The 21,557-nt window shown below is 44.4% G+C and overlaps 1 protein-coding gene across 4 annotated transcripts; it reads right to left on the bottom strand.

Moving 5' to 3' along the window:
• Position 1: 1 nt before the first annotated feature.
• Positions 2 to 8,291, bottom strand: LOC104998539 (trophoblast Kunitz domain protein 1-like). Of its 4 annotated transcripts, none has more exons than XM_010853762.1 (6): positions 8,122 to 8,291; positions 5,909 to 5,992; positions 4,656 to 4,715; positions 3,344 to 3,427; positions 948 to 1,140; positions 2 to 492 (listed from the first exon to the last, which is right to left on the bottom strand). In XM_010853762.1, the coding sequence occupies exons 1-6, from the start codon at positions 8,213 to 8,215 to the stop codon at positions 459 to 461; spliced, it is 549 nt and encodes a 182-aa protein (XP_010852064.1). In that variant the 5' UTR covers positions 8,216 to 8,291; the 3' UTR covers positions 2 to 458. The 4 variants fall into 4 exon arrangements, with proteins under 4 accessions (XP_010852064.1, XP_010852056.1, XP_010852074.1 ...); XM_010853754.1 differs by having other exon boundaries at positions 948 to 1,143; positions 8,122 to 8,250; XM_010853772.1 differs by lacking the exon at positions 5,909 to 5,992 and having other exon boundaries at positions 948 to 1,143; positions 8,122 to 8,228.
• Between the last annotated feature and the right edge of the window lie 13,266 nt (positions 8,292 to 21,557).

Genomic DNA, 21,557 nt, shown 5'->3' with positions numbered 1-21,557 from the left:
GGCTTCTTTATCCCAAACTCTTCTCTCATGACTGATGCTGAAAACTGGAGGCTGGAAATTCCACCTTGGCCACGCACAAAGAAAGCAGTGATGGTGGGGAAGGGGTTGAAAGTGAGGATGCCGTGAGGATGGGGGTTAAAACAAAAATCCTGTCGTAAAACCGCCAGCTCTCTAGTTACTCTGGTCATGGGGAATGTGTTTCTGCATCCCTTCCTTCCTTCCTCAAATAATTATGAACTGTCTCCTTAGCCAGGAACCGTGCAAAGTGCTAGGGATAAAGGGAAGACATGTTCTCATGGTACTGAGCCAACTGGATGAGACAGAATTAAGACATGTAGACCCATGGAGGAAAGGAAATGGACACGTCTGGCTGATGAGGGTAGAGGAGAGAACTGTGAGGAGACTGAACTGTTTCAGAAACAGCCAAAGCCCAGCCCTGCAGGGGTCCTCCTCAGACTTCAGGGTTTCTGGGGACCACTTTTTGCATGTTCTCTGCAAAAAAAAAAAGAATTTGCTGAGTGCCAACATTGTAGGCCCAGACATCATTCTAGGCCTGTCATCTTGATAGATCCTATGTTTTCAAAAAAATATGGAACTATGGTCCAATGACCCAAATCACAAACAAGATGGAAGTGAATTTTCCAAGCCTAGGTGGGGTGCTCAGGAGCACTGCAGACCTGCCCTGGAGGGTGGCTGAGTCAGTGTTCCCAACTGAGAAAGGGGAGCATGTGATCAGTCTGAGATGATCACAAAGAGGCCTCCGGGGTTGACCTTCTGCCATCCTCTCCCTGGAGAACTCGCTCAGTGTGGTTTCACAGGACACTGCAGCCTCTCCTCCTGGCAGCAGCGAGGAGGAAGACTGTGCAGGGTGAATGGTGTGTGGTCCCCTGAGCTCCGCCCCTTTCCCCAGCCCTTCCCCTCCTCCTGTGCCCCGGGCCCTGTCTTACCGCAGGGAACCAGCCCCTTGACCGCAGGTCTTCATGCACTCCTCTTCTGTTATGAAGTTGTTTTTGTTCCCTCCGAGGCCGCCATATGTAAACTGCTCACAGTGACCGGTTTCGGCATTGTAGAAGTACCTGGGCCACGAGGACTTGCTGTGACCTGTTACTTTAGGCTCCAGGCAGAAGGCAGGCTTAGAATCTGCTGGAATGAGAGGGGAATCATCAGTTATGATGATGGTCATCACAGCTCTGTAAGAGGTCAACAACTAGAACCACCAGTTTGTTTGGAATAGAGAATGCTAGGGTTGTGGGGGGTGGTCAAATTGAAAAGCCCATTTAAATTGAAAGCCCAAATTGAAAAACCTCTTTCTGGAACGTAATTCTGAATGTTGCTAGGCATGACGTGATACAGTTGTAGTTGTTCATTAGCTCAGTCGTGTTGGACTCTTTGTGACCCCATGGACTGCAGCCAGGCTTCCCTGTCCTTCACCATCTCCTGGATACAGTAATCATATACAAATGTATACTTTTTCATGAAGTACCAAGCAAAATTGGGATAATGCCTTTGATTCACCTTAAAACTTCTATAAGGCTTCCCTGGTGGTCCAGTGGTTAAGAATCTGCCTTCCAAGAAAGAAATTCTGGGTTCAATCCATTGTCAGAAAACTAAACCCCAAATACTGTAGGCACTAAGTCGGTATGCCATAACTACTGAACCTGGGGTCTGCAACTACTAACTCACCCCAATAAACACAGAAATGCTCAAAAAAAAAAACCCCACAACTCTACAACATAAACAGGTCACAGGTAAGAAATATTCCTTATGTGTCACTAATTACTGGGTCTGGATGCCTGAGTTTTATAATACTATTAATATTCTCTGCACTTATGTGTATGGTTATTAATAAAATTTTAATAAAATCATTAGTAAAACTAATCATTAATAAAAATTTTGAAGGAATCGTGCTATAATGGAAAAAGGCATGAAGAAAATATAACACTGTGTTTACTTCGGTTACCTCACAGGGATTCTATAAATTGAATATTGATACTATTGATACTGTGATTGTAAGAAGAAATGTACGTATTTGTTTTTTCATGCTTTTCCTGACACTGTTCCTAAAAATCTTAATATTTCTCATGTGATGAGAACAATAAAAGTGTCTTTTGATATGTGAAGTTGATGAGTTTGGAAGACCCTCATGAGCCCAGAAAAGTGAAAAGTGAAAGTGAAGTCACTCAGTCGTTTCCAACTCTTTGCGACCCCATGGACTGTAGCCTACCAGGCTCCCTTGTCCATGGGATTCTCCAGGCAAGAATGCTAGAGTGGGTTTCCGTGCCCTTCTCCAGGGGATCTTCCTGACCCAGGGATCGAACTCAGGTCTCCCGCTTTGGCAGGTGGGTTCTTTACCACTAGCACCACCTGGGAAGTGGTAATAATCGTTATATGGCACCTAAATATACTTTTTTACTCAAACAAGTAGGTAGAGAAATTGTTTCCAGATTAAACTTCTTGGTGGAAAATGCCCAAAATTCACCATGAAATGTGATTCAAATCTTTATATTCATGACTGGTAATCTCTTCAAAAACCCATGCAACCTGCATCCCCTGTTTAGATGAGAAAATTGCAGATGTCTTGCCCCAGGACATGGCATGTGAGTGGCAGGGCCAGGACAAGATACTCTCAAATTACAACTCATCTGATACACTACCTGATTCTGCCAGGAAATCTGGAAAAATAGATAACTGAGAACAGTTTCTGGATGCAATGCCCTATTGTCATTGCTTCCCTTTTTTAGAACATCTCTGAGCCCCTGAATCACAAGGGAGAATGAGTCTGGGTTTTTCCCAGACAACAAATATGTGCTGTCCCTACAAACACAAACCAATTTCCCAAACACCCACTGGGTGTCCAGCTAGCCCATTTACTTCTGATTTGAAATTCATGGAGTTACTGCAGATTCTGCAGGTTACGGGCTCAAGACTGTCCTCAGTTCGGCTGCCAGCCACGAGGTCTCAAGTCACTCATGCTTGTGACCAAATGGCTAAAATCAGGGAATCCATATCCCACCTTCACATTCAACAACTAAATAGAATCCGCAGCTAAACTGAGGAAAACCTTGCTTACTCTTCCCAGATTGATATACAAAATATAATTCAAGGCAGTACAATGGAGGAGATGTGTGGGGATGGGAGTGTGCCCAGCCTCTGTCCCCTAGTGAGCAGAACACCCTTACATTATCTTCCAGTATTTGCCAACCCACAAGCTTCCTGACCCCAGCGTTTATGTATTTCTTCCTAGATTTCACTAAACAGGCCTAGTGGTTGGATCATTAGCCATTGGTGATTGCTGTCACTCTCAGTGAACTTTCCTCTCCCCAGAGGTGCAGAAACTACAAACCTTTATTCTCTTCTCTGAGCATTTGTGTTGGGAACACCTCTACTGCATGGTTCTCCAGTTGCCTTCCAGAAATCATCATCTGACCTATGAAAGGGAGTAAATTACAAGAGTGTCCAGGAGGCCTGGTCCATGAAACGGGGAAAGGATCAACGTGGATAAGAAAATAACAGTCAAAAAAGAACAAGGGAAAGGGCCTGGAGACTTTCGTAATATTGTACCAGCTTTGGTCCCACAGCCTACTACACAAGGGCTGTTTCTTGCTTTCCCTGAAGTTGCTTCCCTCCGTGGTTCCACATCTTTTAATTAGTTTTTAATAATAGAGGAATAATCATTACTTGATAAAGAAATGTTTTTATTTGTCCAAAGCAAGTAGGTAGAGAAATGCTTTTCAGATCAACATATTGTGGTGGAAAATGGACAAATCTGGCCATCAAAAGTGAATAAACTTTGTATTCGTGACTCGTCATCTGTTCAAAGAACTCATGGAACATGTTTCCCTTGTTCAGATGAGGAAACTGCAAATGAAGTTTCCTTGTATGTTGCCCCAGCACACAAGCATGTGGGTGGCCTCATCAGGACAAGCTTGTCAGGTCACAAGCCATTTGATACGCTACTGATTTGCTAGGAACTTGAGAATACAGATAACTGGTAAGAGTTTCTGGGAGACGTGTCCTACTTTCACTACTTACCTCTCCCCAAGCTTCATGTGAGCCCTCAAATCACAGGGGAAGGTGAATCTGGTTTTTTTCCTGACATGAAATACATGGTTTCTCCACAAACACCATCCAGTTCCCAACACTCAAGGGGTGAACCACAGTCAGCTGACTTCTAATACCATATCTGTGGAGTTAGTGCTGATTCCACAGGTTGAGGGATCAATATTGTCCTGACTTCAGATATCAGCCATGTGTTCTCGAGTCACTCATGCTCTTGACCAACTGACTAAAAGTGGGAGTTTCCATGACCCCACCTCAATGCTCAAAAACAATAGAACAGGAGAACGAGCTCAGGAAGACTCTTATTGTTCTAAGGTTAAGGTACAGGATAAAACTCAGGAACCACGAACTGGAGGAGATGTTTAGGGCAAAGGAGGAGTGGAGGTGGGTGGAGCCTCCATGTCCTGGTGAGCACAGCACTCTCACATCACCACCACTGGTTTCTACTTCATAAGCTCTCTGAGCCTATATTGATGGATATTTTTTTTGAGGTTTCACTTAATAGACATATTTATTAAATCATTGGCCAGTGGTGACCAATTTCAATCTCAGATCCCTCCCTTCTCCCCACAAGTAGAGAAAGTTCAAACCCTTACTCATTGTTTGAGGCAATCCTTTTATTTCATCGAATCCTATTCCTTTAAGAAGCTCGGCAACTATAAAAGACAAAAATTCCAACATTTTCATGAGTCTTGGACCATGAATCAGGAAGGGATCAAACATGGATAATAAAATGATAGTCAAAAGTGGACAAGGGAAAAGGCCTGGAGATTTTGCTAATATTGTATCAGCCTTGGTCCCATGAACCAGCTATAAAAGGGCTGTGTTTCATTCTTTCCCTGCAGTTACTCTGCTCAGGGGTCCCAGGTCTTTCTGATTAATTTTTATAATAGAGGGATAATCATTATTTGACACATAAATATACTTTCTGGCCCCAAGGAAGTAGGTAGAGGGATTTTTTCAAATGTACATATTGTGGTGGAAAATGACCAAATTGGCCATGGCATGCAAATAAACTCTTTATGCCTGGTAATATGTTCAAAGAATCCATGTAGCATGTACCTGCTGTTCAGATGAGGAAACTGTGGATGACTTGTCCCAGAACACACAGCATGTGGGTGGCAGGATTGGGACAAGAAATTGCCCTGTTTCAACTCACTTGCTATATTACACTATTCTGCCAGGAACTCTGAAAATATTGATAATTTGTGAGAGTTTCTGGGTGCAGTATTTTCATTACTCCCCTTCCCAAGACTCTCGCCAGCTCCCAAGCACAGGGAAAGTGAGTCTGGGTTACCCTGACACCAAATATGTGGTGTCTCCTGTAAGAAATCCAATACTCCAAACACCCACTAAATGTACAACAAGTCAATTTACTTCTGATATGAACTGAAGAAGTTAGCACAGATTCTGCATGTTGAGGGCTCAAAGTTGTCCTCAGTTCAGATGACAGCGAAGTGGTAGTGATTTGATAAAGTATACAAAACACAAAAGTTTCATTACCCCACTCCATGTTCAATAACTCAGTAAATCTGATGACCAAACTCAGGAAGACCACTCAAATGCGGATCTCACATTATTATAAAGGATAAATCTAGGCACAGCAAAATGAGTGAGATGTGCAAGGCAAAGTGGAAGTGGAGGTGTGGGGAGTCTCCACGCCCTAGAGAACACAGAGCCCTCAAATCACTGCCATGTGTTGCCACTCGAAAAGCTCCCTGAATGCCCACATTCATGGATTTGTATTGAGGTTTCACTAAACAGGTATATTGACTGAATCATTGGCCAGTGGTGACTGTTCTCAATCTTAGTGCCCTCTCCTCTCCCCAGAGGTGCAAGAAGTTCAAACCTATAACCATAGCATCCGTGAAAGCTGAAATCAGATCTGTTACTGAACGCTTCTCAAGTCTCCTTCCATGGCTTGTCTCCAGACCTACGAAAGACAGGAAATTCCAGGAGTTTCAAGAGGCCTGGCCCATGAACCAGGGCAAGGATCAAATATACATTATAAAACGATAGCAGTTAACAAGGGATAGGACAAATGTGGATAATAAAATCATAGTCAAAAGAGGACAAAGGAAAGGTCCTGACTGCTGCTGCTGCTAAGTCACTTCAGTCGTGTCCGACTCTGTGTGACCCCATAGATGGCAGCCCACCAGGCTCCCCCGTCCCTGGGATTCTCCAGGCAAGAACACTGGAGTGGGTTGCCATTTCCTTCTCCAGACTTTACTAATATTGTATCAGCCTTGGTCCCAGGGGCAAATCTACACAGGGCTGTGTTTCTTGTTTTCTCTGCAGCAGCTCTGCTTATTCATCAGGCCTTCTGGTTGTTTTTCATATTAGAGGAATAATCATCATTTGAACCTAAATATCTTTCTTGCCCAAAGCAAGTAGGTAGAGAAATTGTTTTCAGATTAACACATCTTGGTGGAAAATGCACAGAATTCACCATGAAATGTGAGCCAACTCTTTATATTCATAACTGGTAATGTGTTCAAAACCCCATACAACATGTACCCCTCTTCAGATGAGAAAATTGCAGATGACTTACCCACGTGCCATGTGGGTGGTAGGGCCAGAACAAGATACTATCATGTTGCAACCCATTTGATACACTACCTGATTCTACCAGGAGTTCTGAAAATACAGATAACTGAGAACAGTTTCTGGGTGCAATGTCCTACTTTCATTACTCCTGCTTTCGAAGCATCACCTGAATCCCTAAATCACAGTGAATCTGGGTTTTTCTCTGACAACAAATATCTGGTATCTTTACCTACAGCAACCAGTTTTCCAAACACCCACTGGGTATCCAGCAAATCAGTTTACTTCTGATTTGAAATCTATGGAGTTAATGCAGATTCTGCAGGTTGAGGGCTCAAGACCATCCTCAGTTCAGATGCCAGCCATGAGGTTCAGAGTCACTCATGCTTGTGATCAAATAGGGAAAATCGGGGTATCCATGACCTCACTTTCAAATTCAACAGCACCATGGAACTGCCGGATAAATTTTGGAAAATGCCTTGCTAACTATTCCCAAATTAATATACAAAATATAACTCAAGCAAGTAGAATGGAGGAAATTTATATGGCAGAGAGGGAGGGAGGTGTGTCCAGCCTCTGTGCCCTAGTGAGCAGAGCACCCTCATGTCATCTTCGTGTACTCACCAATCCACAAGCCCTCTGAGTCTAGTATTTATGTATTTCTTTCTAGGGTTCACTAAACACCCGTACTGGTTGGATCATCTGCCTTTGGTGATTGATGCCACTCTCAGTTCCCTCCCCTGTGCTCAGAGGTGCTAGAATGAGAGGTGGTGAAAACTGTAACCTCAAAATGGATATTTGAGGTTTCTTGGAGATCAACTGCATCTTGAGGTTACCTTGAGTCACATTTTTTACTCTGTCTATAAAGTCAGTAAATTCCAAGAATTTTTAGGAGGCCTGGACCATTAACCAAGAGAAGGATCAAATATGCAACTTTCTATTACTACACTACAGTGAGGTTCAGGGACAAGGTAGGGACCAGGGATAGAGAGTCTTAGAAATGGGGTCCCTGATCTGGTAGATTTGGGTGGGATATATACATATTTAATATAAAATTTTAATATATATCCTTATGAGAATCATGATGCCAATGGAGACAAAAGTTTGCAAATTCAGACTTCCCTGGTGGTCCAGGGGATAAGAATTGGTCTGCCAATTCAGGGGACATGAGTTTGATTCCTGGTTTGGGAAGATTCCACATGCCTTGGGGCAACTAAGCAGGTGATCTGCAACTACTGAGCCCAGATGCCTAGAGTCCCTGATCTGCAACAAGAGAAGCCACCACGATGAGAAGCCCACACACCACAATGAGAACGTAACCCTGTAACTAGAGAATATTCTCTCTTAGGCAGGAAGACCAATGCTGCCAAAACCAGCCAGACAAACAAAAATCCTGGCCAATGTGACAGGAGAAATCCAGAGAGGGTTGGCAGCACCCACCTAACACCTGCCCTCCCCATTCCATGGACTTCCATCATTTCCCCAGAACCTGTAGAGGAGAGGTGAGCCTGGACCTACCTTGGTCCTGGGTATGGTGTTCATACACCAGAGTGCTGTCCACCAGGATAACCAGGAGGAAGAGAAGGGCTGCAGAGAGGCAGAGCCGGTTCATCTTGGTGGCCTTGCAGGAGGGCTCCTGAGGATGCTGGGGACGGACTGAGCTTCTAATATCCTGGCTGAGGGGTGGGATCAGGTGATGAGGAGGGGAGTGGGGAAGGGGAGGAGCTGGGTCAGTCTTGTTTATTGCAAAATCTCCCTCCAAGGCATGCCTCCTGCTTCTGTCTGCAGGGTCCAAATGTCCAGGAACAGCAGTTCTCAGACTTGCCTATGCCTATGGTCTCATGTAGACACAGATTGTGATCAGGCAGATGCAGTTTTGTCCAATATGATCCCTCAGGGAGCATCTCAGCACCTACAGTAGTGCATGGCACACGATGTATGGTCAATGGGTAGATGAGAGCAAATCACAAGACATGTGAGTGAAAAGTAGTGTGTTAGCCCAGGTCCTCCTTTTCAGCCTCGTGTAGGTGTCATCACATCTGGGCCTCCATGCCCTGACCCCCCTCACCTACCTCAGATGACAGGTGTGACACAGGTCACCTTCCTACAATCACTGCCCCAGCTTCTCCACTGGATGGACATTTGCCCTTCACCAGGCACTGGTCCGGGCAGGGACTTAGCTGGAGAAGGTGATTTCGCTCTGGCACATAAGCCTGTTTATGCATTGAAAAAGCAATAAGGGGAGGGGGCAGAGGGGAACCTGTGAGCTGAACATGTCTCCACAGCATAACCAATAGCTGCTCCTCACGTGGTTTCACCAACAGGAGAGCTGCCTGCCTAATTGGACTTCAGGGGACCTTGGATGATCACCTGGAGTCACCCCCTTACTCCTGCTCTCTCCCTCAGTGGTTTTGGGGTCAGATAACCTCAGTGTGGGAGCCACCTCTGCATTTTCCTAACTTTATTCCTGAGGATTTAAATCTCCTAGAATCCCGTGTCTTCAGGTATCACGTGAGATCCGCGCTGCCCATATCATGTGGTTGCTGTGGGATCAACGGATGCAACAGGCATATATTCCTTCTCCTTGAGAAGTCAATGTCCTTTGCAGTGTTAGTAATAACAGTAATGAGTAACTACTCCAGGTAAAACTTTAATTCTTCATTGTGGCAGGCATTATGCTAAGCACCTGACAAATATAACTCATCTAATCCTCAAAAATCTTTAAAGGGGAGAAACTGTTAATATGTCCTCATGTTACCTAGGAAGTACCTGAGATAAAAGAAATAAAGCAATTTCCTTAGCTCATAACTTGTAGAGAGAGGGTTGGACCCAAAGATCTGACTTTAAGAGTCTGTGCACATGCGCTCTGCTGCATTGCAAGCTGTAAATTACTGTGCACATGTGAGGGGTGTTGCTGCTGTTTAGGCGCCCAGTCATGTCCAGCTCTCTGAGACCCCATGGACTGCAGCCCATCGTCTACCCCTCTACAGTGCTGCCTCCTGTCTTAGCCCAGGCCCTGATAGCACCACTGTGGGTCAGGATAGTCCTCCCCCATCTTGACATTGTTCTTCTTTGCTTTGAAGCTGACAAATACAAAGGACTCAAAGATCCCAGACTTGGTTATTTTAGCCTTGCAGGGATCTGTGTATGGAGACTGCAGGCAGAAGTCAGGCCACAGGGTTGTAAAGATGGGAGGATCTTGGTCAAATAGAGGATGGTAATCACTGTTTGGTCTACCAGGTGAACAACTGAAACCACCAGTCTGTTTGCAATAGAGATGGTCGGGGTGCAGAGGGTGAATGTGGAAAGGCCCTTTGATATCCTTCTGTCCAGGGCATTATTACCAATGTTGTTAGGCATCACAGAGACAAGATAATGCTGCAAATAATTACATATTGTTGCTGAATATCTATAGATTAATTGGCATAATGCCTCTGACCAGCTCCAAAAGAACAAAAATAGAGGATACATATTAGGAATGTTCTCCACATGTTGGTAATGATTAGAGCTGAAAATGGTCTGTGGGTTTATAATACTATTTTCTGGATGTATATGATAGGAACTTTTCACCATTACCAAATAAAGTGTGAAGTTGGATAACCAACAAGACCTATTGTATAGCACATGCAAAGCCTCTCAGTGTTGTGTGGCATGTTTGATGGGAGGAGAGTTTAGGGGAGAATGGATACGTGTATATGTATGGCTGAGTCCCTTTGCTGACCACCTGAAACTATCACAATATTGTTAATTGATTACACTCCAATACAAATAAAGAGTTAAAAGAAAAAGTGGGAAGGCATTATGCTGTACTAGAGAAATGCATGGAAGAAGAGCCACCAGTGTGTTCACTTTCGTTACATCATGGGAGCTGGAATAATGGTGTATTGAGGCAATATCGACACTGTGACGTGTAGAAGAGATTTCCTGCTCTCCCTGCACTTGCCTCTGCAGGGCAGAAGCTCAGTTGCCACTCAGTGTTCTGATGAATTTCATAACAGAAATGATCATGATTTGATACATAAGTTTTTTTAGAGGGGTAAAGAAATGTAGGTATACAAGTCTTTTGGAGTAAAACATTCTGGTGGAAAATGGACACCATTGACCACAAATGTGCAAACTTTTTGTACTCAGGACTGGTGATCCTTTCAAAAAATTCATGTAACTGGGTCCCCATGTTCAGGTGAGGAAACTGTAGATGACTTGCCCCAGGACACAAAGCATTTGAGTGTTAGGATCAGGATAAGTCACAACCCGTTTAATCAATACCTTATTCTGCCAATTATTCTGACAATGCAGAGAATAGGGAAGGGGTTCTGAGTGCTCTGCCCCACATAATATAATTGCAGAGCCCTGACCCTCATAGTAGACACAAATGGTAGAGAAGAGTCAGTTTGAGATTTGTCCCTGATTCCAAACATGCAGGGTCTCCACCAACAGTACCCAGTTCTCTCAAACCCACTGGGCATCTAGGAGTCAATTCACTTCTGACACTAAATCCACAGAGGTGACCCAGATCTCACAAGGGAGGGCTTGGTCTCTGAGGACTGTCATACCTTCAATGTTGATAACAAATCCTGCTGTCATTTACGTGTGTGACCAACTGGCTGTAAACTCAGAGGTTCCATGACCCATCTGCCGTATTATTTATTAGAAACCCTCACAGAACTCAGAAAAGCCCTTTACTTACTGCCCCAAGTTATTATAAAGCATAAAACTCAGGGAAAGCCAAATGGAGGAGAAGTGTAGGATAAATAGAGAGTTGGAGATGCTGAGCCTCCAGGCCCTCTTAGGGTTCTCCCTGCTCTCAATCTCTTGATGAGATCATCTCCTCTGAAGCTCTCTGAACCAAATGTTCATGTATGTTAATTGAGGGTTGGAAGTAGGAAAGTTGATTGAATCTTTGGCCACTGGTGATTAAACTCAGTATCTGTCCCCTCTCCTGTTCCCAGAGGGAATAGGGGTTAATAGTTTAAACCCTCTAATTACCTGATGGTGTGTTCTGGAGTCCAGTCCCATCCAGACTCTATCTCAGGTCCCATCCTTCACTCATCTCATGATTTTGAATATACCGAAAATTCCCAATGTTTCAGGGGTCTGGGGCATGAACAGAGACAGGGATCAAATTTGCAACTTGTTATGACACTACAGTAGGTACAAGGCAGGGACCAGGACTAGGATCTCGGTTATGAGGTCCCTGATCTGATAGAGTCAAGTAGGATTTTGTTGTTGTTGTTGTTTACACTAAACACATAATTATACCTTTTGAGATCAAGAAATGTTCCTGCATTAAAAATGCCTAATTTACCAGAAGAAATCCAGAGAGGCTTTGCTGCAGCCACTTGTAACCCCCTACTCTCTCCCCTCAACTCCTGTCTCGCCACCTGTGCTTTTGGGGTCAGAGGACCTCAGTTTGTGTCCCAGTTCTGCCTTTTCCTAACTGTGTGATCTGTGGCCTGCAGTTTCCCTCGTTTTCATTTGTTACATGAGATCATGCTGCTGACATCGTGGGGTTGTTTTGAAAGCAGTGTCTATGGCCTCCATAGACATATATATTCTTTTCCCAGCAAAGCCAAAGTCCTTTGAAATAATAATAATGGGTAATTATGATAGTTAACACTAACTCTTTTGACCAGAGAGTCAAATAATGGCAAGGTGGGGTGGAAAAGGGGCTAGACCTGGGTAAGGTCACTCACTGAAGCAAGAAGGCTTTCAGTTACCTCTAAGAAAGAAGGAGACCTGTTTGGAAGAGACACCATGACTCCACTATGACACTCGGGGAACTTCCTGATGGTGAACTTCATCCTATTTGTCCCTTTATTTACTATAGTTGACAGCACATTTAAAGAGCAGCAGGAGCCGAGGAGACTAAAACTCGATTTGGTTCTAGACGATTAGCCTTGTTCTGTGGTGTTCAAAGCACATTAGTGAGTAATCAACATGATTTTCAAAAGTAACTGAGTCTGGCGATTTCTTAATGCAGACACCATCATTCTCTTTTACAAAAAAAAGAATCTGTGTTTCCAGGAGATGAAATGACTTGCCCAAGACCACACAGCAGCACAGTGAGTTACTTAAGCAAATCTCTTTTCATTAATACCAAGTCATTATCCCACTCTTGTTGTTGTTTAGTCCCTAAGTCCTCTCTGACTCTTTTTGTGACCCCGTGGACTATAGCCCTCCAGGCTCCTCTGTCTGTGGGATTTTTCAAGCAAGAATACTGGAGTGGATTGCCATTCCCTACTCCAGGGCATCTCCCCAATCCAGGGGTCTAACCTGCTCTCCTGCATTGGCAGGCAGGCCCTTACCCGTGATGGGGTAAAGGCCGTTACCTCCTGAGGGATGCCCTCAGGAGAAGTTTGTTGTTATTCAGTTGCTAAGTCATGTTCCACTCTTTGGGACCCCATGGGCTGCAGCATTCCAGGCTTCCCTGTCCTTCACTGTCTCCAGGAATTTGCTCAAACTCATGTTCATTGAAACAATGATGCCATCCCACCATCTCATCCTCTGTTGTCCCCTTCTCCTCTTGCTTTCCATCTTTCCCAGCATCAGGGTCTTTTCCAATGAGTCAGCTCTTCAAATCAGGTGGCCAAAGTATTGAAACTTCAGCTTCAGCATCAGTCCTTCCAATGTGTATTCAGGGTCGATTTCCTTTATCACTGACTCATTTGATCTCCTTGCTGTTCAAGGGACTCTGAAGAGTCTTCTCCAGCACCACAATTTGAAAGCATCAATTCTTTCGCACTCAGCCTTCTTTAAGGTCCAACTCTCACATCCATACAGGACTACTGGAAAAATAGTCATAGCTTTGACTATATGACCTTTGTTGGCAAAGTGATGTCGCTGGTTTTTAATATGCTGTCTAGGTTTGCCATAGCTTTTCTTCCAAGGAGCAAGCAAGTGTCTTTTAATTCCATGGCTGCAGTCTCTGTCTGCATTGATTTTGGAGCTCAGGAGAATAAAGTCTGTTACTGTTTCCATTTTTTCCTCATTTATTTGCCATGAAGTAATGGGACCAGATGACATTGTCTTAGTTCTCTGAATGTTGAGTTTTAAGCCAGATTTTTCACTTTCCTCTTTCACCCTCATCAAGAGGCTCATTGATTCTTCTTCATTTTCTGCCTTAGAGTGGTATCATCTGCATATCTGGGGTTGTTGATATTTCTCTGGGGAATCTTAATTCCAGCTTGTGATTCATCCAGCCCAGCATTTCGCATGATGTACTCTGCATATGAGTTAAATAAGGAGAGTGACAATATACAGCCTTGACGCATTCCTTTCCCAATTTTGCACCAGTCTGTTAGTCAATGTCTGGTTCTTACTGTAGCTTCTTGTGGATTGCCATTTCCTTCTTGCGTGCAGGTATCTCAAAGATATATGAAGTGTTTTCCACAGTTTCCTGTGATCCATATAGTTGAAGACTTTAGCATTATCAATGAAGTGGAAGTAGATAGATGTTTTTCTGGAAATCTCTTGCTTTTTATACGATCCAAAGGATGTTTGCAGTTTGCTCTCTGGTTCCTCTTCCTTTTCTAAATCCAGCTTGCACATCAGGAAGTTCTCAGTTCACATATTGCTAAAGCCAAACTTGAAGGATTTTGAGCATTACCTTGCTAGCAAGTGAAATGAGCACAATGTATGGTCATTTGAACATTCTTTGGCATTTCCCTTCCTTGTGGTTGGGATGCAAATTGACATTTTCCAATTCTGTGGCCACTGTAGAGTTTTCCAAATTTGTTGACATATTGAGTGTAGCACTTTAACAGCATCATCTCTTAGGATTTTAAACAGCTTAGCTGGAATTCCATCACCTCCACTAGCTTAGTTCATAGTAATACTTCCTAAGACCCACTTGAATTCACACTCCAAGAAAAGGTAGCTTGTTCTTATTTATCAACCTTAAGAGTGAAGTATCATTATTCCTATTCTGGGGCTTCCCAAGTGGCTCAAGACACTCTTCTGTCACAATCCACTTAATCAACTACCCGATTCTTCCAGAAATTCTGATGATGCAGAGAACTGGAAAGGGGTTCTGAGTTCTCTGCCCCACATAATATAGTCCCAGAGCCCCTGACCCTCACACCAGGCACAAATGGGAGAGAAGAGTTCCAGAATCGAAATATGCAGGGTCTCTGCCAACAGCAACCAGTTCCACAATACCCACTGAAATTCTAGGAGTCAAGTCACTTCTATCTAAATCCCTAGAGGTGACCCAGACCTCGCAAGGTGAGGGCTCTATTTCTGAGGATGGCTACATTTCAAGTGTTGATCACAAGTCCTGTGATCATTGATACAAATGACCAATGAATATAAATTCAGAGGTTATATGACCCACTTCCACATTCAATAACGTATTAGAATCACTCACAGAACTCAGGAAAGCCCTTTACTTAGTGCTCTCAGTTATTATAAAGCATAAAGAAATGTAGATGTGTAGGGAAAATGGGGACTTGAGGGTGCTGAACCTCCAAGTCCTCTCAGGACTTTTCCCTCTCACAATCTCTTGAAATGTTCACTTCCCCTGAGGCTCTCTGAACCCAGTATTTAGGGTTTTAATTGAAGATTGGATGTAGGCAATTTGATAGAATCATTGGCCATTGGTGACTGAACTCAGTATCAGTGGCCTCTCCTCTCCCCAAAGGGACTGAGAGTTGATAGTTCTAACCCTCTAAGCACCTGAAGGTATGTTCTGGAGTCCAGTCCCATCCAGACGCTATCTAGGTTTCCATCCTAGACTTATCTCATGACTTACAGTTAGACAGTAATTTCCAAGAGTCTCAGGAAGCCTGGGCATGAATGAGGTCAGAAAACAAACGTGGATCTTGTGATTCCACTACACTGATGTGTACACAGAAGATTGTGTCCAGGAAGGAAGTTTCAGTGATGGGGTCCCTCATCTGCTAGAGTTAGTTGGGATACTTTTGTTTAAAAACTGAACACATAGTAATACCTTTTAAGAGTTAAAAATTGTTCATGGAGTTATACTGCCCACTTCCCAGAAGATATCCAGAGATGGTTGGCAGCACTCACCCCACCCATGCAACCCAACCCCTTCCATAGACTCCCCTCATCCCCCACCTCCAGAGAGGAGAGAGGACAGACTTGCCCGGGGCCTGGTTGCTAGTTTCACACCCTGGTATACCAGCCACAAGGGTGCCCAGGAAGGTGAGATGGGTTGCCAAAAAGCAGAGCTGGCTTATCTCCATGGCCTGGTAGGTGGGCTCGTGAGGAAAGATGGCAGCTGACTGAGCTTCTCACACCCCAGTTCAGTGACTGGAAGAGAGACAAGGAGGGGAGTGAGGAAGAGAAGGGCTGGGGTCAGCACTGTACAGTGTGTACTCCCCCACTACCCACTGTCCTGGTTCAGCCTGCTGGGGAAAATTGTCCAGTATTAGCGCTGCTTAAACTCGACTTTGCTTGTGGGTCTCACGGAAACATGTTTTGTAGTTGTACAGGTGGAACTTTGTCCAATATGGTCACCCAGGGAGGATCCTAGCACCTAGAGCAGTGCACGGCATGAGTGGACAATCAGTGAGTGGATGAGAGCAAATCACAGGATGAATAAGTGAACAGCAGTGTATGAGCTCAGGTCCTCCTTTTTAGCCTCCTGTAGGGGTCATCACATCTGGTCATCACGTCTGGATATCAATTACTTCCCCCCCCACACCCTCACGTAGCTCAGAAGACCAATGTGAAACAGACACCTTCCTGCATCCCTTGCTACAGCTTCTCTACTAGATGGAGACCTGCTCTTTACCTTGCTGTTCCCTGTAGGAACTTAGCTGTGAAGGTGATGTCCTGCTGGGGCAACAACCCTGTTTTCTGTTTCAAATAAGGAGTAAGGGAAGGGGGCAGAGGGTAGGGATGGAGCTGAACACGTCTCCACAGCCTGACCACCTGTCCTCCTTCACCTGGTTTCATAAACAGGACAGATGCCTGCCTGAGTGGACTTCAGGGGACCTTGGAAGATTTCCTGCAACCACCCACTTCCTCCTCCTCTCTGTCCCAGTTGATTTTTGGGGTCACACGGCCTCCTTTTTATGACTGACTCTGCCTTTTGCCATCTTCGTGTCTACAGATGGAAATCTCCCAGAGTTCTCCTGTCTTCAGGTGTCAGGTGAGGTCAGCGCTGCCCACATCAAGGGGTTGCTATGGAAGCAATGGACACAGCAGACATATGTTCCTTCTTCCTGAGAAGTCCGAGTCCTTTGTACTATTAATAATAAAAGTATGAGTAACCACAACAGATAAAATGTAAATTCTTTTATATGTCAGTCATTATCCAAGCACCTGACACATATTTACACATTTAATTCTCAGAAACTCTAAATGAGGGGATGAAGAAGTATTGATAATTCCTCATATTATAAAGGAGGAACCTGAGCTACACAAATAATGTAAGTTGGTTACAGTCATCGAGTGGAGAGAGAGGTTTTGAACCCAGGAATCTGGCTGCAGAGTTTGTGCACATGCACTCTGCTGCATTGATAGCTGTTATCTACAGGGTAGGTGTGAGGGGTGACACACCCACAGTCCCTTCACTCACTCCTGTATATTCACTCCCAGTTACAATCACGTAGCACTAGCCTCCCTCTGCACTCAGACAAGCATTTTCCACTCATGTGCACGCATGCAGGCACACACACACACACACACCCTGTGCTCCACTCCAGGCTCAAGGAGGAGGGAGCTGGGCTCAGTGCCCAGAAGCCCCAGGAGCAAGTCTATCCAAATGTCAAACAGGCACAGAGCTGGGTGATGAGCTGCAGAGGACGCAGGGGGCTGCCTTCCTGCACAGACACCCTTTCCCTGGAGAAGGGCAGGAGCTCTCAATAACGAGCTGCCCCAGGACAGAAGGGCATCAGTAGCCAGTAACTCACCAAACAAGCCACTGTGAGTGGAGGGTCTACTCTCTCCTGAGACATCTCACATGGATGATTTCATTTAGCCTCATGTCCATCCTACAGCATCTGAGATTCTCATCCCACTGTGTCAAGGAGAAAGCAGAGGCTCAGAGGTGAAGCCACTTGCCCAGGACACAAACCTGCAGACGGTACAATGAGGATTCTAGTTGGGGAGGCCCTCTGCCACTTCTCCTCTTCCTGCCTCAGTCTCTGCATCTGAGACCAAGGAGTAGAAGAGACTCCCCTTAATATCAGAAGCTCCTCTTTTCTCCCCCTGCCATCTGTCTTTTTCTCCCAGTGTCCTCCGCTCATGTTCCCCCCTCACTCTGGTCCAAGTTAGAGACCTCAAGATCTGCGAGCCCCCTGATGGGCCAGTTCTCCCTCCCTCTCCCCGTTCCCTGCTCACGGAAGTGTGTTCTCTAATTAGAAACAGTCCTGGCCCCTGCAGGCCTCTTTACAGAAATTACAGGACAGGAACAAAGCTACAGCTGACTTCTGGATGAAGACAAGTGATCTAACCCTCTGGGACCCCAGATCATATCTCTGTTTCTTTTTTTCTCAGTATTTCCTTCTGAAAAATGACAATCTAGGATTCCATGCTATCTAAGGCTGCATCTTCAAATGGATGGAATGATCTTGGGGCAGACAGAACATATTTAGATATTTGAGATGCTGTGCCTTCTGAGAGGTACATTCATATTCAAGTAATAGGTAACCATTGTCTCACTACATGATAAAACAGCACCTCAATTTTTGGATCACATAGTATGTTTCTGAAAGATTATTATCGGGATTAAACAGAAGAGCATAAACCAGAGGTTGCAAAACTGGCTAGAATATATGTATGGTGAGCCCATAGAGTATATTTTACCATTTTAAACATTTATACAATTTCACAAAGGAAAATTTAATATTAAAAATTATATGAATGCTGGAAAAAGTTAACAAACTGGCATCACAGTCCTGTAATTTAACAAGGGTCAAGGGTCTAAAACCTGCATAAGCATCAGAATCCCTTAGCCATTTGGTCAAATAGATTTGAGATCTTCATCCCCAGAGTTTTGATTCAGGAGTACAGGTTGGGACCTGAGTAGCTGCATCAACAAGGTTCCCCAGGTGCTGAGGGTGCTGCTCAAAGGACCACACTTTGAAACCCATATGATAAACTAAAGAGAGTGGCTCTGCTCTCAGGAGGGGAGCATGTCTCCAGTTTCCATACTCACCACCATTCTTTACGGTCCCCACGCTTCCATTTATATTACTCACATGTCCTGGAGGGCATTTAAACTTGTGACCTGTCACGTGGGCTCACAGTAAGTATTGAAAAAGAGATAGCTTATTCTTCTTTAACAATCTTATCACCTAAGTATTATTATTCTTTTTTAGAGATGGAGACACGGAACTACAGCTACGGAAAAGTGACTTGCTAGAAAGACAAACTGCTGAAAATCAGGAGGAAGACACTTGCCTGTTAGTCAAGTGTCTCCTGTTAGTCAATGTCACTAATACACAAGCATACAAACACCACCCAGGCAAACCTATTTGATATTAACACAGATGATGCATCAAAGATTTTGGACATGACTTCATGAATGTCAATTATATTTACAAGATTATGAGGTGGTCCCAGCCTTTCTGGCAGCATCCAGGCAGCCACGTTCCCAAGGCTCTCGAAGTGCTGCTGGGTGGAGGATGAAGGTTGGGATGTAGAGACAAAGAAGATTGCAGCAAGAATCATGAATTCACATCCCAAGCTCTACTCTCACTGCAGTCACGGGGAGCTTTTCTCCTGCACTGTTTCCATCCTTACTTCTATATTTATGGACTGTATCCTATGTGCCTGGAACTGTGCATGATTCTAGGGATAAAGGGAAGTCATATTCTCACGGTGCTTAGAGCCAACTGGATGAGACAGGAGTAAAGTAAGTAGTCCTATGGGAGAGGAAAGAGGCAGATTTCTGCTGAAGAAGGTAGGGTTGAGAAGCAAGAGGGAAAGGCTGAATATTATCACAAGCAGCCAGAGCTCAGCTCCTTGGACTCCAACCTCTCAGAGAAGCCCAGTTCCCACGGCCTCTGCAAAAGGAGTGGAACTTGTTGATTGAATCTCTGAAGCCCCAGACCTGTGTACCTGGACAGGACCTAAACCTTCCTAGAAATGAGCAACCACAGTGCTCTCAGGATCACAATGGCCACCAAGAAGGAAGTAATTTGTAATTATTTAAGGAAGGAGTTTTAATTCCTACCTTCTACTTTTCCCTGCCCCGACACCTCAAGGAAAGGAGAGGGTTTGGAGAGTGAATCTATCACAAATGGCTAAAGATTTAATGAATCATGATTGAGATGAAGCCTCCACCGAAACCTCAACAGAGCACATTATTCATGTTTTTCTAGTGAACTGAGATCGACCCAGGAAACAATGTGGGTACAACACTCCATCGTGGCTCACTGGACCACTGCAGCAGCCTGCCCAGGGGCCTCTGTCTTTGCCCTTCACCCCTTAGAGGTCATTCTTCAGCTGCAGCTGCAGGATTCTGTTTCAAAGTGAATCCTAGCCTATGTCCCCATGACCAATCCCTCAGTGACTCTGGTTTTCTGAGTCAGATCCTGATTCTTAAAGTTCTAAAAGGTTCTCCATGATCTGTCCCCATAGCCTTTCTGTCTGATTCCCTTCCGCTTCACTCCCCCTTAATCCACTCGGCTCCAGTCACCCTGGTCCTATCTGCCTCTCAAACACACTAAGCACATTTTTTGACAGACTCTGCTCAATGCCTCAGAGAAGGCAATGGCACCCCACTCCAATATTCTTGCCTGGAAAATCCCATGGATGGAGAAGCCTGGTAGGCTGCAGACCATGGGGTCGCTAGAGTCAGACACGACTGAGCGATTTCACTTTCACTTTTCACTTTCACTTTTCATGCATTGGAGAAGGAAATGGCAACCCACTCCAGTGTTCTTGCCTGGAGAATCCCAGGGACGGGGGCCTGGTGGGCTGCCGTCTATGGGGTCGCACAGAGTCAGACACGACTAAAGCGACGCAGCAGCAGCAGCAGCTCAATGCCTCTTTATCACAGAGGGTTTCCCTGATTCTCTACCACCTTCTGAATCCCCATCACTCCCTTTCTTCACGACTCTCATCAAGACCTAGCATAGGATTTTCCCATTTTTATTGTCTGTCTCCCTCCTAGAAAGATATATTATTATTATTTACTGTATTTTGTTTACAGCTGTTTCCCTACTCAAGAAACTATGCTCTCGGAACCAAAAGGATAAATTTTGATAAATATTTCTAAGTAAATGACTCTCCTATTTAATACTCATGCTAAGTGCCCCATCATTGAAGAGAGTGGATAAAGTAAAATTCCTGTGAGTCTCTATGAGGATGAGCCCTGTCTATAATTATGCATGTAACTGTCATTGATATCATTATAGGAAAATAAAATATAGTCTGATAGGGGAGTAAGAGGAAGAGCATTGAGTCTTGACTAACATTGTACCAGCGTGGAAAAAGCAGTCTTGACCCCACAAGCAAACTCAAGGAAGTACTGCATCTTGCTCTGCCTGCAGTTAACTTTGGAGGGAGTAGCCCTCATAATCAATAAAAGAGTCTGAAATTCAGTACTTGAGTGCAACTTCAAAAATGACAGCTTTTCTTGGGTCATTTCCAAGGCAAGCCATTCAACATCCCACCGATGCTGAAGAAACTGAAGTTGATCGGTTCTATGAAGACATAGAAGAACTCTGATAACTAACAACAACAACAACAAAATGTTTTATTCATCATTGGAGATTGGAATTCAAAAGTAGGAAGTCAAGAGATACTTGGAGTAACAGGCAAGTTTGGCCTTGGAGAACAAAATGAAACAAGGCAACTAGCTGAATTCTGCCAAGAGAATGCATGGTCACAGCCAATAGCCTTTTTCAACAACACAATAGACGGTTTTACACATGGACATCACCAAATGGTCAACACTGAAATCAAATCAGTTTCGTTCTTTGTAGCTGAAGATGGAGAAACTGTGTAGAGTCAGTAAAAACAAGACCTGAAACTGACTG

This window comes from Bison bison, unplaced genomic scaffold (genome assembly GCF_000754665.1).
Source record: "Bison bison bison isolate TAMUID 2011002044 unplaced genomic scaffold, Bison_UMD1.0 scf7180017853184, whole genome shotgun sequence".
Taxonomy (NCBI): domain Eukaryota; kingdom Metazoa; phylum Chordata; class Mammalia; order Artiodactyla; family Bovidae; genus Bison; species Bison bison.
This window is presented reverse-complemented; position numbering and strand designations above follow the sequence as displayed.